The sequence below is a fragment of the Rhinatrema bivittatum genome, chromosome 15, assembly GCF_901001135.1.
Source record: "Rhinatrema bivittatum chromosome 15, aRhiBiv1.1, whole genome shotgun sequence".
NCBI classification, from domain to species: domain Eukaryota; kingdom Metazoa; phylum Chordata; class Amphibia; order Gymnophiona; family Rhinatrematidae; genus Rhinatrema; species Rhinatrema bivittatum.
The window spans coordinates 35,198,814-35,216,522 of NC_042629.1; the positions used below are offsets into that span (position 1 = coordinate 35,198,814).

The 17,709-nt window shown below is 43.1% G+C and overlaps 1 protein-coding gene across 2 annotated transcripts in view; it reads left to right on the forward strand.

Annotated features, from left to right (window-relative positions):
- TIPRL (TOR signaling pathway regulator) overlaps nucleotides 1-17,542 on the forward strand; it is a 25,734-nt gene extending 8,192 nt beyond the window's left edge. The window contains exons 5-7 of one of the 2 annotated variants that reach the window (XR_003852928.1): nucleotides 528-623; nucleotides 11,351-11,413; nucleotides 11,780-11,850. Coding sequence is in view for 1 of the 2 variants with exons in the window: in XM_029579094.1 (XP_029434954.1) it covers nucleotides 528-623; nucleotides 11,351-11,413; nucleotides 11,780-11,938 (318 nt within the window). In the remaining variant the exon portion in view is untranslated. Of the gene's footprint in view, nucleotides 1-527; nucleotides 624-11,350; nucleotides 11,414-11,779 lie in introns of both variants that reach the window. The other variant, XM_029579094.1, reaches the window with a different exon arrangement.
- Nucleotides 17,543-17,709: the final 167 nt, after the last annotated feature.

Consider the following 17,709-nt stretch of genomic DNA (forward strand, 5'->3'; position numbering starts at 1 on the left):
AAGCAAAGGGCTGCAGAAGGACAGCCACTGCCTTACAATCTAGGAAATGTTTTTCTTGTCATCCTCTGTGTCTTGTGGATCCTTCAGAGTTTTTCTTCCCTCACAAACCGAGCTATATTGGGTCAAGGAGGATGTTAAGATTTTGTCCCCCTTATGACTTGGATTAATTCCTGAAACAGCAGCCCCCTTGGAAACTGTCAGTTCGGTGGTTAATGTGTTTACATGACAGTACAGGTGGCCCAAGATTCGGGGTCTGGGTGCATCCCAGAGCTGATATTACTGGGAGAAGGGGGGTGCAGCTTGCTGAGGATCTCCCGGTTGACTAAAAGGAAATACTGACAAGTTTAGCCTGAAGGCACTGGCCATCCTAGCAGCTGCCCTAACAGGGCCCAACTAAAGCTGCTGCAGCTTGCACGATGAGAAGGAAAAAACAGGCCCTAAAACTGGAAACCCAAGGTGGCCATGAGCAGACTTGATGGAAGCTGTAGTTATCAGTGTGATTATATGGCTGTGGCTTTTCTTTGTAGAGAGTGATGCCTTCCAGCTTCTTCCTGTTGCTGAGGTTTTTCTTGCGTGTGGACGGTGTGATGATAAGAATGAACGACACCAGGCTTTACCACGAGGTAAATAAACTGCTTATGCAAACATTTATTTACATTTATTTATTTACATCTTTTTGCTATACCGACGTTAAAGACGAAGATTCTTATCACACCGGTTTACATCGAACCAAAAAATTGGAAGAAAAGTTACAAATAACAAGTATCTTATAATCAAATTAAGGAGAGAATTAAGTATAAATTATAGATGAAAGAATAAGCTAATGTATAACAAGGAGGATGACATAACATATAATAAGGGCTGATCAACAAACAATGTAGACATGGGGACAGTTTTCACAGAACCCTAAAATAGCTAACCGAGCTGACTATATTTAGCCAGATAAGTTATCCCAAATATTTAGCGAGATAAACGGCCCACAGAATATGCCCAAGAGTGCTACCTTACCTTAACATCATTTTGAAGATATTCGGATAAGTAGCAAGCTATTTGGCCAGATAACTTAAAAACTTAAACAGCTATATTCAAACATGGCTGGTTAGGTTTTTAAGTTCCCCGGCTAACTTTAAGCAAGTCTGTTCAGCAGGACGTTTATCTCACTGAATACACGGGGCAGGTTAGCCAGCTAAGCTTAGCCAGATAACTTGTCTACTGAACTGCCAGGGGGGGAGAACTGCTCTGGTAACGGTGTTTGCACTTTTTATTGGACAAATGCTAATCCAATACAGAATCACAGCCTGTGAGGAATCAGGTTTTCTTCGGGATCCTTACAACTAGCAGATCTCTGGGTTCCGTTCGTTTACGAAGGAAATCTGCGTGGCGCGTCCATCGGACTTCCAAGTTGGCAGTTTCAGCCTGGAAGCCTCAGGTTTTATGTTTTTGCTGTCTTTCTCCCGATTTTTTTCACTGTGGCGATCTCTACTGCTTCCTCCCTTCACGAAGCTGAACAGCCGGCGGGTGCATCACTCCGTTAGCTGCCAGGGGTTGTCGTATCTCCTTTCCTTCCTCTTCAGGTATAACCTAGTAGCATGGTATTGTGGTCCATCCAGTCTGCCCAGCAAGCTTCCCACTGCAGCGGCTGCCGCGCTCTGTGCAGGTTCCCCCAAGTGTCTGTTAAGGGTCGTAGCTGCTGCTCCGGGCAGGTTTCCCCCATGCCTTATGTTAAGGGTCGTAGCTGCTGCTCCGGGCAGGTTACCCCCATGCCTTATGTTAAGGGTCGTAGCTGCTGCTCCGGGCAGGTTACCCCCATGCCTTATGTTAAGGGTCGTAGCTGCTGCTCCGGGCAGGTTACCCCCATGCCTTATGTTAAGGGTCGTAGCTGCTGCTCCGGGCAGGTTACCCCCATGCCTTATGTTAAGGGTCGTAGCTGCTGCTCCGGGCAGGTTACCCCCATGCCTTATGTTAAGGGTCGTAGCTGCTGCTCCGGGCAGGTTTCCCCCATGCCTTATGTTAAGGATGGTAATACTTGCAAGCAAAACCAAGCACCTGTGAAACCCATTACAGAATTTACACGGTGTGGTGAGCAGCCTTCCTGATCATTCAGACAATGCTGCTTGAACGTTCTTTGCTTTTGGACATGGCCAAAGAAGCTTTATCCCCAGTGTCAGGTTATCAGTATCCCAAACCGTAAAAGTCAGGGTATAAGCATGCCAAAACCCGAGCAGCTTCAACACACAGGATCCCCGAACCACATCACCCAGCATAATGCCCCGAGTCACAGGGCTAACTTCTAGAAATCATAGTTTACCCAACATGGGGACTGAATTACCTTCTGTTACTAGCAATGGTACTTGCCAGGTTCTTGTGGCCTGGATTGGCCACTGTTGGAAACAGGATGCTGGGTCTGACCCAGCATGGCATGTTCTTATGTTCTTACCCCTGGAAATTACACCTCCCATGTGGCTGAAGCTCTCATTGCCACTTCCTGTGTTGTATTTGCCTGTGGATAAATGAAACTCTTTATCATATTGCTACACCAGGCCAGATGCATGGGTTGACTCCCCCCCTACTAGCAGATGTAGACAGAGAGTCACGGTCAGGCAGGCTGCATTCAGGGAGTCCCCCTATAGGAGTGACACAGGACTTCAGGACAGAGCAGGACAAGGTTTTCTGACTGACCATCCCTTCAGCCCGCAGGCTCTGGGCGCCGGCAGGACTTTCCTGGCATGGTATATCATAGTGGCTGGGCAGGACTGGAACTGGCGATAGGCAGGAGAAGAAGAGAGCTGGGACTGAAGGCAAGGTCTGGACTAGAGATAGGGACTGGAGCTGGAGGCAAGGCAGTAGTGGGAGGCAAGGACTGGAGACTGGAACTGGACAGGACCACAGGAACAGGGCAAGGAAAGTAGTAACACAGCAACTAGAAACTAAAGCATAGCAAGGTAAAAAAAGATAAGGAGGCCTGAGCAAGACTACGAGGCCCAAAAGCCACAAGGCTGAGCAGGAAGGCTAAAGAGGCCCCAAGGCAAGGCTGGAAGGCCACTGGGACCATGCAGAAGCAATAAAAGCAAGGTGGGCCAATGCAAGGAGCCAAGGTGACTCAAGCACCAAGTTACAGGAGAGGCAGGGCTAAATAGGACTGGCCTTGCTGAGTCATAGAATCATCAAGGAGGTGGCTCTGTGAGGACCTCTGCTGGCGGGGAGGCTGCCTAGCAGCCATAATTGTTACACAGAGGACACACCTTTCTCTGTGACATCATCACTGATGGTTACCATGGTGCAGCTCCAGCAAAAGTCATTATTCTCTGTCTCCAGCAGAGGGCAGGATGTACTGGTTTGGTGCAGCAGGATACTTGTCTCCTAAGTTTGAGTTTATTATTTTCTTAGCTGAGTATTTAGAGCCTTTTTTAGTGCTCTGTGGTCCAGACTGATGGCATTTGTTACCAGTTCAGCGAGCCCTTTCAGAAAATTCCTAGCCCAAGAGGAGGTTTGGTAGAGTAGAGAGGGTGAGGTATCTTTTTTATACCTATGAAGGATCCGCTGTGACGAAAAACATTTCCCCCCACCTCTAAGTTTTGCCTTTCTCTTAAAGTTTACAAAAGAAAACATGAGTTTAAACAGCGTGCTGGGCATTTTTCGTTGGCAATTTCTGACTTCACCCACTAGAAAAGGTAAGTTTTTCTGCGGAGGGGGTGGGCTATATCAGGCTGTATGAGATCTGTGCTGTTTTTTAAACAACTCCAGGAGATTATCTGAACATAGTGAATGTTGTTCAGCTTGTGGAAGCCGGCGCTGTATTAGCGCTGTTCAGTTTGTGACAAGGCTACGTCTTCAGGTAAGACACCTAAAAAAAACCCAACAACCCGTTTTGGCTGGCATTGATGATGATGAGTCCTCAGTTTTAGCCCTTGAGCACCAGGACAATTTTTCAGAATTTACATCAGTTCAGGTGGCCATTTCAGCAGGAATGCACAATTTTCAAATCCAGTGGGGGGTTTTTGTCCACTGCAGTATTCTCTCGCTCTGCACACTCCATTTCTGACGCCTGTAGGTTAAAATGATGGTATTACCTGCTCTAGTTGTGATGACTTTCCTCCCGAATGTTTTTGATTTTCACCCCAGAGACCTGGTGAAGGATGGGGGTCCGTCTCGCCCTGCAGGTCAGTACCTGCTCCCAGTGTTTCAACAGTGGCATCTGTGATAACAAAGCAGCCTGGTTTTCTTTGGATGTTTTTAGGTCAGGGGGCTCTATTATTTCTGACCCTTATGTTTCTGAAGAAGTAGATAGCGGGGAAATTGATTCTGGTTCCACAGGGATCTCTCATTCTTCCTGATGAAAAATCGGCAGGTTCTCTGCTTGCAAATACCTCTAGGGGTGGTTGCCTTCAGCTTTTTCTTTTTTTTTTAATAACCGGGAATGGACCCACATAACTTCTGATCAGTGGATTTTAGATATGATTTGAAACAGCTGTGCCCTAGAATTCATTACTTTAGTTTTCGACACCTTTATGGTCTCCCCGTGCATGTCGCTGGTGAAAAAGGTTAACGACTCATACTACCATCGAAAAGCTTTAGCTCATGCAAGCTTGAAGCTCAGGGTCACATTTACTTTGTGGCTCCAAAGAATGATGGATCCTTCAGACCCATTCTCAATCTAAAGGGAGTGAACACAAGTCTTTGTCTCCCATTTTCAAATGGAGTCGCTCCGGTCAGGCTTAGTGGAGATGTGGAAGGGAGAGGTTTCTCTACTCTCTAGATCTCTTGGAAGCTTACTTCTGTATTCCCTTCTGGAAAGAACATCAAAGATTTCTCCATTTTTGCATTTTGAAGTTCAGAGAGCTTCCTTTAGGTTTTGCTACAGCTCCATTTACCAAGGTACATAAGAACATAAGAAATTGCCATGCTAGGTCAGACCAAGGGTCCATCAAGCCCTGCATTCTGTTTCCAACAGAGGCCAAACCAGGCCACAAGAACCTGGCAAATACCCAAACACTAAGAAGATCCCATGCTACTGATACAATTAATAGCAATGGCTATTCCCTAAGTAAAATTGATTAATAGCCATTAATGGACTTCTCCTCCAAGAACTTATCCAAACCTTTTTTTAACCCAGCTACACTAACTGCACTAACCACATCCTCTGGCAACAAATTCCAGAGTTTAATTGTGCATTGAGTGAAAAAGAATTTTCTCCGATTAGTCTTAAATGTGCTACTTGCTAACTTCATGAAATGTCCCCTAGTCCTTCTATTATTCGAAAGTGTAAATAACCGAATCACATCTACTTGTTCAAGACCTCTCATGATCTTAAAGACCTCTATCATATCCCCCCTCAGCCTTCTCTTTTCCAAGCTGAACAGGTAATGGTAGTCATAGTAGCTTCCTTGAGAAAGGAAGGGATTATTCTTCTTTGGATGATTAGTTAATCTGAATGAAGTCCCACCAAGAGAGCCTCATGGTTTCCAAAAGGGTAGTACACATTTTAGAAAGCTTGGGCTGGGTAATCAACTTTATCAAGAGCAAGTTGCAGAGTTTTCAGTCTCTGGTACATCTAGGAGCCCTTTTCAATACCAAAGCAGGTCAGGTTTTTCTGACTCGGGCAAAGAGTTCCCAAAATTATCAGCAAGGCGCAGAAATTTCTTTCTCAGACAGCACCTAGAGCTGGGGATTACCTGCAACTGTTAGAAACCATGGCAGTCATCGTGGATCTTGTGCCTTGGGCCAGAACTCATGTGTACTCTCTGCAGTTTTCTTTGCTTTCTTACATACAAGACTACAAAGTCCATCTTCCCCCTTCCTGAGGTTGGTAAAGCAGAGCCTCTTGTGATTGACTCTTATTTACAGAAGAGAATGACTTTGGAGCCTCCTTTCTGGGTCTTTCTAACAGATGCAAGTCTGACAGGTTGGGTGCCCACTGCCAGGAATAAGTAGCTCAGGGATTTTGGAGGCTGGAAGGGGGGGCTCGTGGTCCATCAACAGGCTTTCGAGCAGAGCCATTAGGTTAGCATTGCTTAATTTCATGCCAAGTCAATCAAAGTCTTTTACAACAGTTGTCACCAGGGACGCACCTGAAGCCAAGGAGGCAATGGGTGGAACAGAATCTACAAATTTCATATTGCAGGACTGGACAATGTTCTGGCCATTTTTATTAGCAGAAACAGATAGGACCCTAAAGAGTGGGAACTCAGCCAGGAGGCTTTCCAGAGGATAATAAATCCCTGGGATCTTAGGACAGAGTTCCCTTTTGCTTCAGTTAGTGCAAGGAGTGTAGCTGTATAGGAATAGATGCCTTATTCCAGCCTTGGCTAGTGGGGGAAATACATTATACATAGCTCCTCTCTGAGGACTCGGTTCAGGGTTTGATTCTCATGAAGGATCCGGTTCCGTTTTATTTTACAGCCTGGCTCTTGAGATGTCATGGTTGCACAGAAAAGTATATGTCTCCTGTGTAGTTTCAAGTTTATTGAAAGCCTGCGAGCTCTCCATTTTGCTGGCTTATGTTCATGTCTGGCGTCTGTTGAGGCATTCGGCAAAGGAAAGGTCTGTTTAGCCTTGGCGTTAGGATGATTCTAACATCCTAACTTTTATTCCAGGGACAGTTGGATAAAGATCTGGCTTTTAAACTCTTTAAATGCGCCTCCTGTATTTTGTTTCCACATTGTTATACTGTTCTTTGTAAAGGGCTCCGCCCATAAATTTTTAGTTGTATGTAAACCGATACGATGTGCAAACGGCTATCGGTATATAAGAAACCTCAAATAAATAAATAAATAAATAAATAAATAAATATTTTATGCTACAAGAGCAGAATCCAGGAAGTTTACATCGCTACCCATTCAGAGGTATCTCATTTCCTCTGGGGGTTAGTGTGATTACCCCCCTCTCCCCCCCCCCCCCCCCCCCACCATGGACCTTCACTGGGATTTAATCTGGTTTTCAAAAGTTTTAGTAGATTGGCCAGTGGAACATATGAGCCTTCTGGTTGCTATTTGTTCTGCCAAACTGATCTCCAAGTTGCAAGCTTTTTCATGTAGAGATCCTTTTCTCATATTTTCCTCTGATTCCATATCTCTTCATCCAGTCCTTTCTTTATTACCTAAAGTGATCTCTGTTTCACTTAAATCAATCAGTTCTCTCCCAGCATTGCCATGGGAGGAATGTCATGGTAAAAATAGAGCTGTCTGGTTGTTAGATTTATTTATTTATTTATTTATGGTTTTTATATACCGGCATTCATGATAGAATCACATCATGCTGGTTTACAATTAACAGGAGGAGTGGGTGAAACAAGAACATGGAACGAGTGCACAGCAACCGAGAAGTTACAATAAAAACAAGGCTGGTTAAACTGGGAGAAGAGGGAAAGCTAGAAAGAGAATGAACAGAATGAGGCATAATTATTTACAGTATATACGGTATTCTGAAGTATCTGATTGAAGAAAATGTTGATTTGAGATTAGGCAGGGTCTGGAAAGGCTTGTTTAAATAACCTTTTACATAAGATGTACCTAAGAGTTCTTATAAGATATTTGGAGGTTACCAATCTGTTCCAGAAATCTGCTGATTGTATTGTTTGTTTATTTTATTTATATCCCGCCAATCCACAGATCTCAGTGGGTTACAATAAACATATAACTCAACACAATACTGAGAATGTAACATTTAAACAGACAAGATAAAAACATACATACATGGTATGGTGGCTTATTCTCAACCGCATGTATCACAGTGGCCAAGCATAGAAGTGTTCAAAAGGTTTTAAACCGGAAATGCAGAAGAAAACAGATGCATTTCAGAAGTTTTCTGAAGCACCATGGGACATTTTCCCCTTAAGGACATTTGAAGAGTTTCTTCCATAGTTGATAGCCTGCAACACTAAACATACGGTCACAACACTGGACTAATCTGATCAGTTTGGAGGGCCATGTAAGGACGAGTCGGCTTCCAAGACTTTTTAGGCTAGGTGGATTAAAGCAACAATTGCTTCAACTTGTTTCTTGAAATGCCATGAAACTCCAGAAGTCCTTTGGGTTCACTCAACAAGAGGTCAAAGCTTCTTCCTGGGTAGAGTTGACATATTTTTCCCTGGAATACATTTGCAAAGTGGCTACTTGGTCTTTGCACACATTCAGTAAGTATTACAGATTAAATGTATGTGCAAGATTAATTGGGCTTAGTTATTGCCCACACATCAAGACTGGTGAAGCAGGATAATAAGGATAATAAGCTTTCCCAGAGAGCTAAAGCAGGAAGAACAAACTTCCAGCCTTGTCTTACCACAATAATGTAATGCTCACATTGAGTCAGTTTTTTGTTCCAAGTTGTTACCTAAGTTGATCTTAGTTGTTTCTTAATATAATATATTACACTGTATTATAGTTCTTCTGTTCATTATATTATATTTGATATGTTCCATGTAAACCGCCTACCCGGCGATAGCTATATCTGTTAAATGTGAACCGGAGTGATATGTATTGTATACAGGAACTTCGGTATATAAAAACCAATAAATAAATAAATAAATAAATTTAACTTACCTGATAATTTCCTTTCTTTGAATCCTGCTACATCAGTCCAGGACCCTCCTGAGAAGTTGGGCCTGTGCAATTTTTTTTTTATTTTGGTGTACCTCAGATTACAAACATTGTTTTTGTCTGAAGGACAGCAGGAGGTTCACTTTTTTTTTGTTTACCTTTTATTGTTCCTCCTCATTAACCAAAATAATTTTGGAATGTATTCCTTGAAGGGGGATCCTTTTTAGGTGTTATTATTTCATGTTATTTGCAGGTTGTTAGGTTTTTTATTTTTCATGGCTTTGACATAAGAATACTGGCTTTAGCTGGAGCCTACACCATGGTAACAACCAGTGATGTCACAGAACCTCTGATAGTAGGGGGGAGTAAACCTGCACTTCTGGTATTATAGGATTCAAGGAAAGGAAATTATCAGGTAAGTGAAATTCTCTATTTCAGTTTCCAGTGCAGGTATCTTTCATGTATTATGTGGACAGTTGTCAAAGGGATCTAGCTGAGTAACTCCTTAATTTTAACCAGCAAGATCCCTAGTGGGTGAAAATTGAACCCTGCCGAGCTATTGAAAGTATGCATATGTATTTTGAACCGAGTTAAAAAGAGATGAGAAAATTACACCAGCTACTTTGATTGTTTCTTTAGCTCTTGAATCTGATAGGGAATGGATTTTGCATCTTCATGTCATGAAGAGCTTTTCTTAAATCTTAAAATGAGGATTTTTCCTCACGTTGCAAAAGCTACTCAGAAAAGGCGTAAATAGTTTTCCATTGAGACCTAAAGTACTTCAGTTAGGTGCTCCATTTGTATTGACATTTCTTTGTAATGTTATATTAAGTTTCAAAACTTTTTTTTTTTTTTGGGCTAGATTAATTAAGCCTTTTCAGAAGTGACAAGATTGTTCAGCTGGGTGGTGCCTTACCAGCTTCTTCTCCCCTGTAATCTCTTAATGATGTCTCCATTTAGTTTATTAATGATTTACTGCTCTAGAAATAGCTTACTTTTACTTACATTTTTTCTTTGTGGATTGTGGTATTGCCTCTCCTAGATAACGTTTGTCTTTTTTTTTTTTTTTAAATGAAATGTGAATTTAGGTTTTTCTTGTCTCTTTGTTATTATTGTGATCTAATGACTTTTGTATTTCATCTCAAGTGTTTACTTGATGCTTATTTGGCATGCAAAATTTGCATTAAAAAAAAGGTATTCCCTGGGATCTGGTTAGATCAGGGGCATAAACTGACAGTTTAGAATTGTATTTTCAAATCTACACATGGATTTTTTTCTCCCATTCCTCCACCCACATAAATAGGGAAAAGGTGCATGGGTATCTGATTAGGTTTTTTTTTGAAAATTTGCTGGAAGGTTGCAGATCAAAGTCCCTGGGTACTTCGTGTTTAGGTGGCTTAGAGAAACTGTTCTAAACCAGCAGGAAAAGCATGCAGAGACTTGGCTTCGGGAATGCTTTCCAGCACAGATTTTTATTGAGTTTTTTATTTTACATTTTGAGAACATGCCACACCTCATTTTGGTTTTTCCACTTATTCCAACATGTTCAATTCTTAGTGTCTTGATTACAAAGCAAAGACAAATGTGCTGGAAAAGAGTAGAGTTGTTTCAGAACAAAACATTTTACCATAGATTGAGCATGTGCCCCTTAAGAACCCTCAGCTGTGTTGGAGGGACAGATGGAGTCTTTGAAGGAATATGTAGGTGGGATATGTTGGGGGGCAGGTGTGTGTGTGTGCATAGGAGTGTTTGTGTGTGGTGGGTGGGTGGGTGGCAGGAGAGTGGATGTGTAAGGGTAGGTTGTGTGTGTTGGGGATATTTTTGTGAGGCTGTGGGAGGAGGTGGCTTTGAAGTCGTCATTTGCCTGCTGCTTCAGTTGGTTTTCCCTGTCTCTGTCTGCTTGTGTTGCTCTGAGTCAAAATGCTGGAAGAGTGATGGGGGGCTTTTAGGATGGAGTGAGGGGGGCTTTTAGGATGGAGTGAGGGGGGGGCTTTTAGAATGGAGTGATGGGAGGCTTTTAGGATGGAGTGAGGGGGGCTTTTAGGATGGAGTGATGGGAGGCTTTTAGGATGGAGTGAGGGGGGCTTTTAGAATGGAGTGATGGGGGGCTTTTAGGATGGAGTGAGGGGGGCTTTTAGAATGGAGTGAGGGGGGGCTTTTAGGATGGAGTGATGGGGGGCTTTTAGGATGGAGTGAGGGGGGGCTTTTAGAATGGAGTAATGGGGGGCTTTTAGAATGGAGTGATGGGGGGCTTTTAGAATGGAGTGATGGGGGCTTTGGAGTGATGGGGGGCTTTTAGAATGGAGTGATGGGGGCTTTTAGGATGGAGTGAGGGGGGGCTTTTAGAATGGAGTGCTGGTCAGCATTCTGCAGCCTCTAATTGTTTGCCTTAGGAAGCGGTTCAGATGTTTTAGGGATGCTTTACTTCTCGGAAAAATACCAATCTGATAATTTGAATTTTCAAACTCTTTCAACACATTCCCATTTTCTTCTGGCGTGCCAAGTTTGGTGACTCTTCATCCCCTTTTTGAAGAGTTATTGTGCTGACAGACAGACAGATATGGATCCCTTTTACATAATTCATTCTAACATTCCTTATATTGGAAAGTATAAATAATAAGCAGAGTTTCCGCCTATTATGACAAGTGAAAAATTATGTGCCTGATTTCAGTTTTTTCCATTCCTCTATGAACAACTTTTGGATAAATCAGTTCCTATGACTGCTGTGAATGGATTATACCACAGATGCAGAAGACATCATCACACACACACATATATATATATATATTTATATTAATTGTCTGTCTTTTCTACAGGGTGACAAGAATTTCATGCTACGAGAATATACTTCTAGAGAAAGCAAAATAGCAAGCTTGAAGGTGTGTAATGTCCCTTACATCTCTTTATTTCAGTAGAATTCCCTGGTTCATTGGTGTCCTTCTTTTTGTGGAGGCACGGTGCAGAATTGAACTGGGCCACATTCCAGTAGCTGCAAATATGAACAGTTCTTCATCTAAACTGTGTTTCATTTTTTTTTTCTAAATGAAGCGGTGCCCTTCCCATTGTGGCCCCAATTAAAGCCCTGTCCCAGATGGCAGACACTAGTATCTGATTGCCACTTGGCACACATGGGGAGGAATGCTCTTTAAATACCACTGGCACTGAGTACATTCTGTTTCAGTGCCACCAGCCGTGCACATTCTTGTCTTGCTAAGCTTCTTCGCTTTTTGTTTGTCTTTCTGCAGCATGTGCCAGCAGCCCTGTATACAGAGCCCAACGAGATCTCCCAGTATTTGCCCGTGACGCAGGCAATCTACGAAAAGTTGGAATTCCCAGAAATGGCAGATTGCAAGCCTCTGGCCTCCTCCGATAATAAAACAAAAATGCAGCCAAGGCCGACGTAACTTTTAACCAGCACTGGGTGGAAGGGGCAGGGAAGACCAGTGGCTTTTCATGTTATTAGTGCAGGCTTTCCACTGTGATTGGGCCAAGGCAGACTTGTCCAGTGCAGCCACTTTTTCATAGCCTTTTATTAATATAAAAATCTCATCATGCACCAATTTCACACTCTGCTTTTGCTCTTTTCAAACATAAAACCGAGATGTCAGACTGGTAAATTCTCTCAGTAACCCAGTGTGCTCACGCTGTTTCTCTGTACCTTTCTGAAATCGTAACTTTGTCTTGAATGTAATAATAAGACCATGGTGCCTAGCTCCAATCCTGGGCCGGTCTTGTCACATTGATGGTATAACTGTCACACAGTCGCACAGATTCTGTCACCAGCCACGCAGTGCTGTGGCTCAGAAGTTTGGGAATGGAGTTTGGTAAAATAGTTTTATTATCTTCCAGATGAAGATGGGATTTTTGCAGCTGCTTGCTAGCAGGCAGACCAAAATATATTTAAAGAGAGAATTGTAAGACAAACTAAACCTGTCCCTATAACTGGGGTTTTAATTGCCTATAAATGCTAACTTTGTAATCCCTTGGTGCCAGAGGGTCTCCATGCTGCCTCCCCAGTAAGCAGCCGCTTTTCAGCCAGCACATGTCCAAATAGGAAGCTGAATAACGCTTTCTTTCTCCCCCATTGGGTCCCCCCTCTGCCTTTAAGTTAAAAGGCAAAGGAGGGATCAGGGCCGAACTTGGCAAGATGGCTTTTTCTGTTTGTTCCTGCACTGGGTCAGAGCACTGGCAGAATGACTTGGGTGCTGGAATCAGCCCGCAGGATCCCTGGAGTAATGTGCAAGAATCTTGGCCACCAGCACTGGACCATTTGTTCCCCTTTCTGGGCTTTCCAGACAAGAGAGGCAGTTAGGAGCTTTAAATGCTTCTTGACATCCCACTGGAAGGTTTCCTTCGTTCTCAGTTTATATGCAAAATCTGACTTTTGTTCTGTAGTGCTATTAGCCAAGTGTGAAGCCGAGAATTGGCAATTACATTACCATTTGAAGGCTCATTAGCTACTTCTGAATATGCTGTTCAATTTGAGTGTTGCAAAGTTAGGCAGGAGAACCAAATTGTTTCTTGATCATTAATTCTGACATGCTAGTATGCATTAGTTTCACAAATCACAATATAGAGACTTTTATGGTATTGAAGAAAATGACAGAAAGTGAAGATGAGTCTATGCTGCTAAAGTTTGCTGTCAGAGGAGAGGTGAGGACATCTAGTCTCATCTGCTCAGCTTTCTAGTTAGAATCACTTCATTACCTTCTAAGCTACTGCTGAACTTAGTGGATTGCCCGTTCCCTTGTCAATGACACCGTAAGGCAAAAAAAAACCCAATGATGACATGCTGATGTCTGGTGATGTCATAAGAGAGCACAAATCTGTTTCCAGTTGGCAGTAACTAAGAAAGTGGGGAAACAGTTTTGCCTAGAAGCCAGCTCAAATCGAATTTCAAGACCCTACAACGAGCTTGCTTGGAAGCCATGCATCTCCTGTTCAGTGGCTTTTCACACTGCAGTACTGTATTCAAATAATTGTACTGGACTCAAAAGAAAACTGAATTAGTTTCAGGCTCTAATGCCTTTCATTGAAAGAATTAGCCAGAGATGAGGTTGTGCAGAGTGTGTGGATCATCGGATTTACAGGAGCTTTCCCGCCATCCCCAGCTTTCATTCTGTTAGTCCCATTCAAGGCATAACAGCCTGCAGAGAGTCCAGCTTTAACAGTGTAGAAACAAAGACCTGTTTCAGAGAGGGGACTGAAGGTCTGCAGTATAAGCATCTCTCAACCCTGTGTATTTTATCATCCTTTCCCTTCTCTAGAATCTATGATTTTTAGTCAGTTGTTTGTTGTTTTTTTTTAATTGTGTTATATATATGTCATGTTAAATAAGCTTCGGTTCTTATAAATGTTTGCTATAAACTGAGGCCAGTGTAGACTCTGTAAATAGAGAAAATGGCAAAGTTTTCTTGAACACTGTTATATGTCATGGAGATCTAGGGGTTTCATTGGTGACGTGGGGTTTTTTTTGTACTGACTTCCTGTAACCGCATGGAGTCCCAAGCCATCTCAGTGGAGTTGCATGGTGTCTGGGAATAGGGTTGCATCATAAAAATAGGTAAATAAAGACTTAGAAATTAATATAGCAAAGTTTGCCTGTCTGTGATGTGCTGTGCTATTACATTCTTCCACCAGGCTGGACAGATGGCTAGTGAGCTATCCTTTTAGGACTTTGAGAGATGCAGTGCCCCCTGTTGGACATGGGTATCAAGAAATATCCCCTTCTCTTCCCCTCCCCTCCCTCCAATTATTTGTTGAGCTCCCAAGGAAAATGGAAATTTCCCATTCCTTATCATCTTGCTACACCAGTCCAGACGTGTGGGTTTTCTTCCCTACTAGCAGATGGACAGAGGACACGCCTTTCTCTGTGACATCATCACTGGTAGTTACCATGGTGCAGCTCCAACAAAATGCCAGTATTCTCTGTCTCCAGCAGAGGACAGGATGTACTGGTATTGTTCAGCAGGAACTTGACACCCAGGCTTTGGCCTTTGCGCATCTGGTGTAGAGTTTTTGGGCAATTTTGCATTTGTCAGCCCTTTCTGTTTTATTGACAGCAAATTGTGAGCCAGGCTTCTGGTGCTTCTCAGTTAAGCAAACCTATAAAAGGCTTCCAGCCCCAGAGGGGGTTTGGTAAAGCTTAGCAGGTGAGAGCTTGTTTTTTGGCATAGAAGGAGCTTCTATTTAAAATTGTCTTTCCCCACCACACTCCACCCTCTCTCCACTTTCTCCCTCTGGCTTAACAAAGGGTTTTTTTTATTTTTTAAAAAGGCAAGAACATGGAGGAGATCAGCTGCTCCTGCTGAAGCAAACAACTGGAGGAGGGTAAGTCTTTAGTGGACGGGCTGGTGTAGGAGCGAGCCCGCCAGCCATTAATCTCCTCCTTGTCTTCAGGTCTACAGTATTTCTGCACAGCTTCTGACCACATTGTTTAGGAGCTTGGTAAGCACTAGAGCTTTTGTGAGCCAGTGTTTCTGCTGTGGGGCCAGCTCCTACTGTCCTGTTTACATCAGCAGCAGTGACTCTTTGGAGGAGCCTGTGAAGGCCCCCAAGTCCAGCAACACAAGTTCGGTGATGCTTGCAGATAAGCCCTCAGATCCAGACACAGCAGCAATTGAGTCCAGCACTGGAGTCCATTTTCATTTCCTCCTCAGAGGCAGCCATTTTGGAGGGAACGTCCACCATTTTATATATATCCCGTGGGTCATTCTTGCCTGGGTCCTCAAGGGAGAGGACCTATGGTACTCTCCCATGTGAGGAAAACCTATGTTGAAGCTATGCCAGGTCCCTGCCCTTTCTCTCTAGGGGATTTCTACCCAGAATTTGTGTTTTTCTTTGGCATTTTACAACAGGCCTTCTGTGTTCAGAAGCCTAGTGAAGGAAAGGCCTGCAGCCACCACAGGTCAGGACTCTACCTTGGTCATTTCAATTGCTCTATGTGGGGTGGCAATAAAAACCTAATTATCCACAATGGTGTTTGTGAGTGAGTACCCCCATTTTTTCTGTCCTGAAGGAAAATGTGGATGTAGACGGTTGTCAATCCATAGAGGAAGCTCAGCTGACCTCAGAGAGTGAGAATGACTCTGTCTTCTGTTTGTTAGTTAAAACAATTCTTATCTCAGGTGGTCATTTGTCTTTCAAATTATGGAGGTTCTAGTTTGGGATCCTATTCTTCAAGGGTCACCTAAAGCCTTTCTTTTTCATTCAGAAGTGCAGAGTATAAAGGAGTGGGAATCCCCTGCAAATAGTACAAACATTATTTGTAAATGCATACATTGATTTTTATTATATATGTTGCATTTGTAAACCTCTGCAATCATCCTTTTGAATAAGCTTCTTTTAAATAAACATGCTGAGGCTTTGCCACCAGATGCCACACACTGTTTGGGGTTTTTTTTTCAGATGCTTCAGGGGGGATGCCCTAGTTTTGGTGGGTGTCTATTTCAGAAATGGGGGCACAGCCCTCAAGAGATGTAGGCTCTGTTGCAGTATGCCTTTTCATTCCTGTCTTTACCGGTGGAGATCACCATCTGTGATAGCTATGGAGCTGGGTACAGCAGCTCCCTGAAGGGCAGAAGGTGGCTATCCTGAAGCACGCCTTATAGGATCTCTTCTGATTCTGTAGTCATGCTTGGGGCAGTGTGAAAACTATCATGGCTACCCTACTGGCCCATATAATCCAGCCTGTTTTCAAGTGGGAAAACTTTCTTTCTCAAGGACTTAAACACAATTGTGAAGGAGGTAGAGGAAGCCTAACCTCAGGGGAGTAGTCGACTTCCCAATCGTTCCATTTCAGAAGACTCAAGTAAGGAAGTTGCAGAATATAAAACTTGTTTAAATAAATAGAATAAATGAAGAAAGACGAAATTGGCCCTTTCAAGGCGCCCTAAGCCCAAAGGTGAATCATCTGGTTCCGTTGTCTCACCCAACGCAGGTCGGTGGTTCCCCTCCTTGGGAATGCTTCAGCAGTTTTTACCATATCTTCACAGTTGCACCATCATTCTTGCTTGTATGGTCTCACCATACGTTTTGCTGTTCTTACTCCTCTTGAGTAGTTTCCATACATTTAGCTGTGGATGGAGAGAAAGCTGTTGTGTTTGTTTCCTCCGTGGCTTCTGAGAAAGAGATAATGAAATGGGTTTCGCAGGTCATTCCAGTGCCTCCAAGAAATCCTTGGCCTGCAGATCTTGAAACTACAGGTTGATTCTCCACTATGATTCGTGAACGCTCAAGGCCTCCTATGTTAGGTTCTGATTCTCATGGAGGGTCCAGCTTCATTTATCTTCTGCTTGGCTCTTGAAAGGTCACAATTGCATAGTCGGGGATATTTATTTATATTCTGCTTTTCCTCTTGGTAACATTTACCATGTTGAAGGCCTGTAAGAATGACATTTTGCTGGCTTATATTTGAGTCTAGCGCCTATTTGAATGCTGCAGGGCGTGGTCTATATTGCAGTTGGATACTTCCAGTATTTTGGCCTTCTTTCAGAGGGTTGCATTTATGATGGATCCCAAATTTCTCTGAAGTTTGAAGTGACTGCTATCTCCTGTTATAGAGGTGCAGTATAGAGTTTCATTGTTTTTCGCCTGGAATTTTCTCGTTTTCCTCCAACTCCTTTTCGGTCCTTGGTTCCTCAGTGGGACCTTTAATTTGGCTTACAGAACTTTAATGGGCTCGCCCTACAAGGCTCTTAACAATGCTTCTTTATAGGATTTATTGCTGAAGATGATTTTTCTGGTGGCCATTTATACAGCTAGAGCTATTTCTGACTTGCAAGCTTTGTCGCACGGAAATCCTTTGCTGGTTTATACCATGGTAAAGGGAGGTTGCTCTGGTTATTGGGTGTCTGTTGGGTTGTTCTTATTTAGCAGGCTCTAATCCTTTTTTCAGAAATCGGACAGATTGTTTTAAGGGCAAAGAGGCTTTTAAAGCTTCTTTGGCTAGATGATTTAAAAAAAAAAAAAAAAAAGCAATTGAATCAGCTTATTTATTGAAAGGTCAGCAGCCTTTGGAGGTGCTTTGGGCTTATGTAGCAAACACTGAGACTTCCACTCTTGCCCCGGAGGATTTTTGTAAGGCGGTTACTTGGTCTTCCTCACATTCTTTCACTAAACATTTCAGTCTGGATGTTTGTGCACCGAGGTCACTGCTGTTCTTAGGATGACCCTA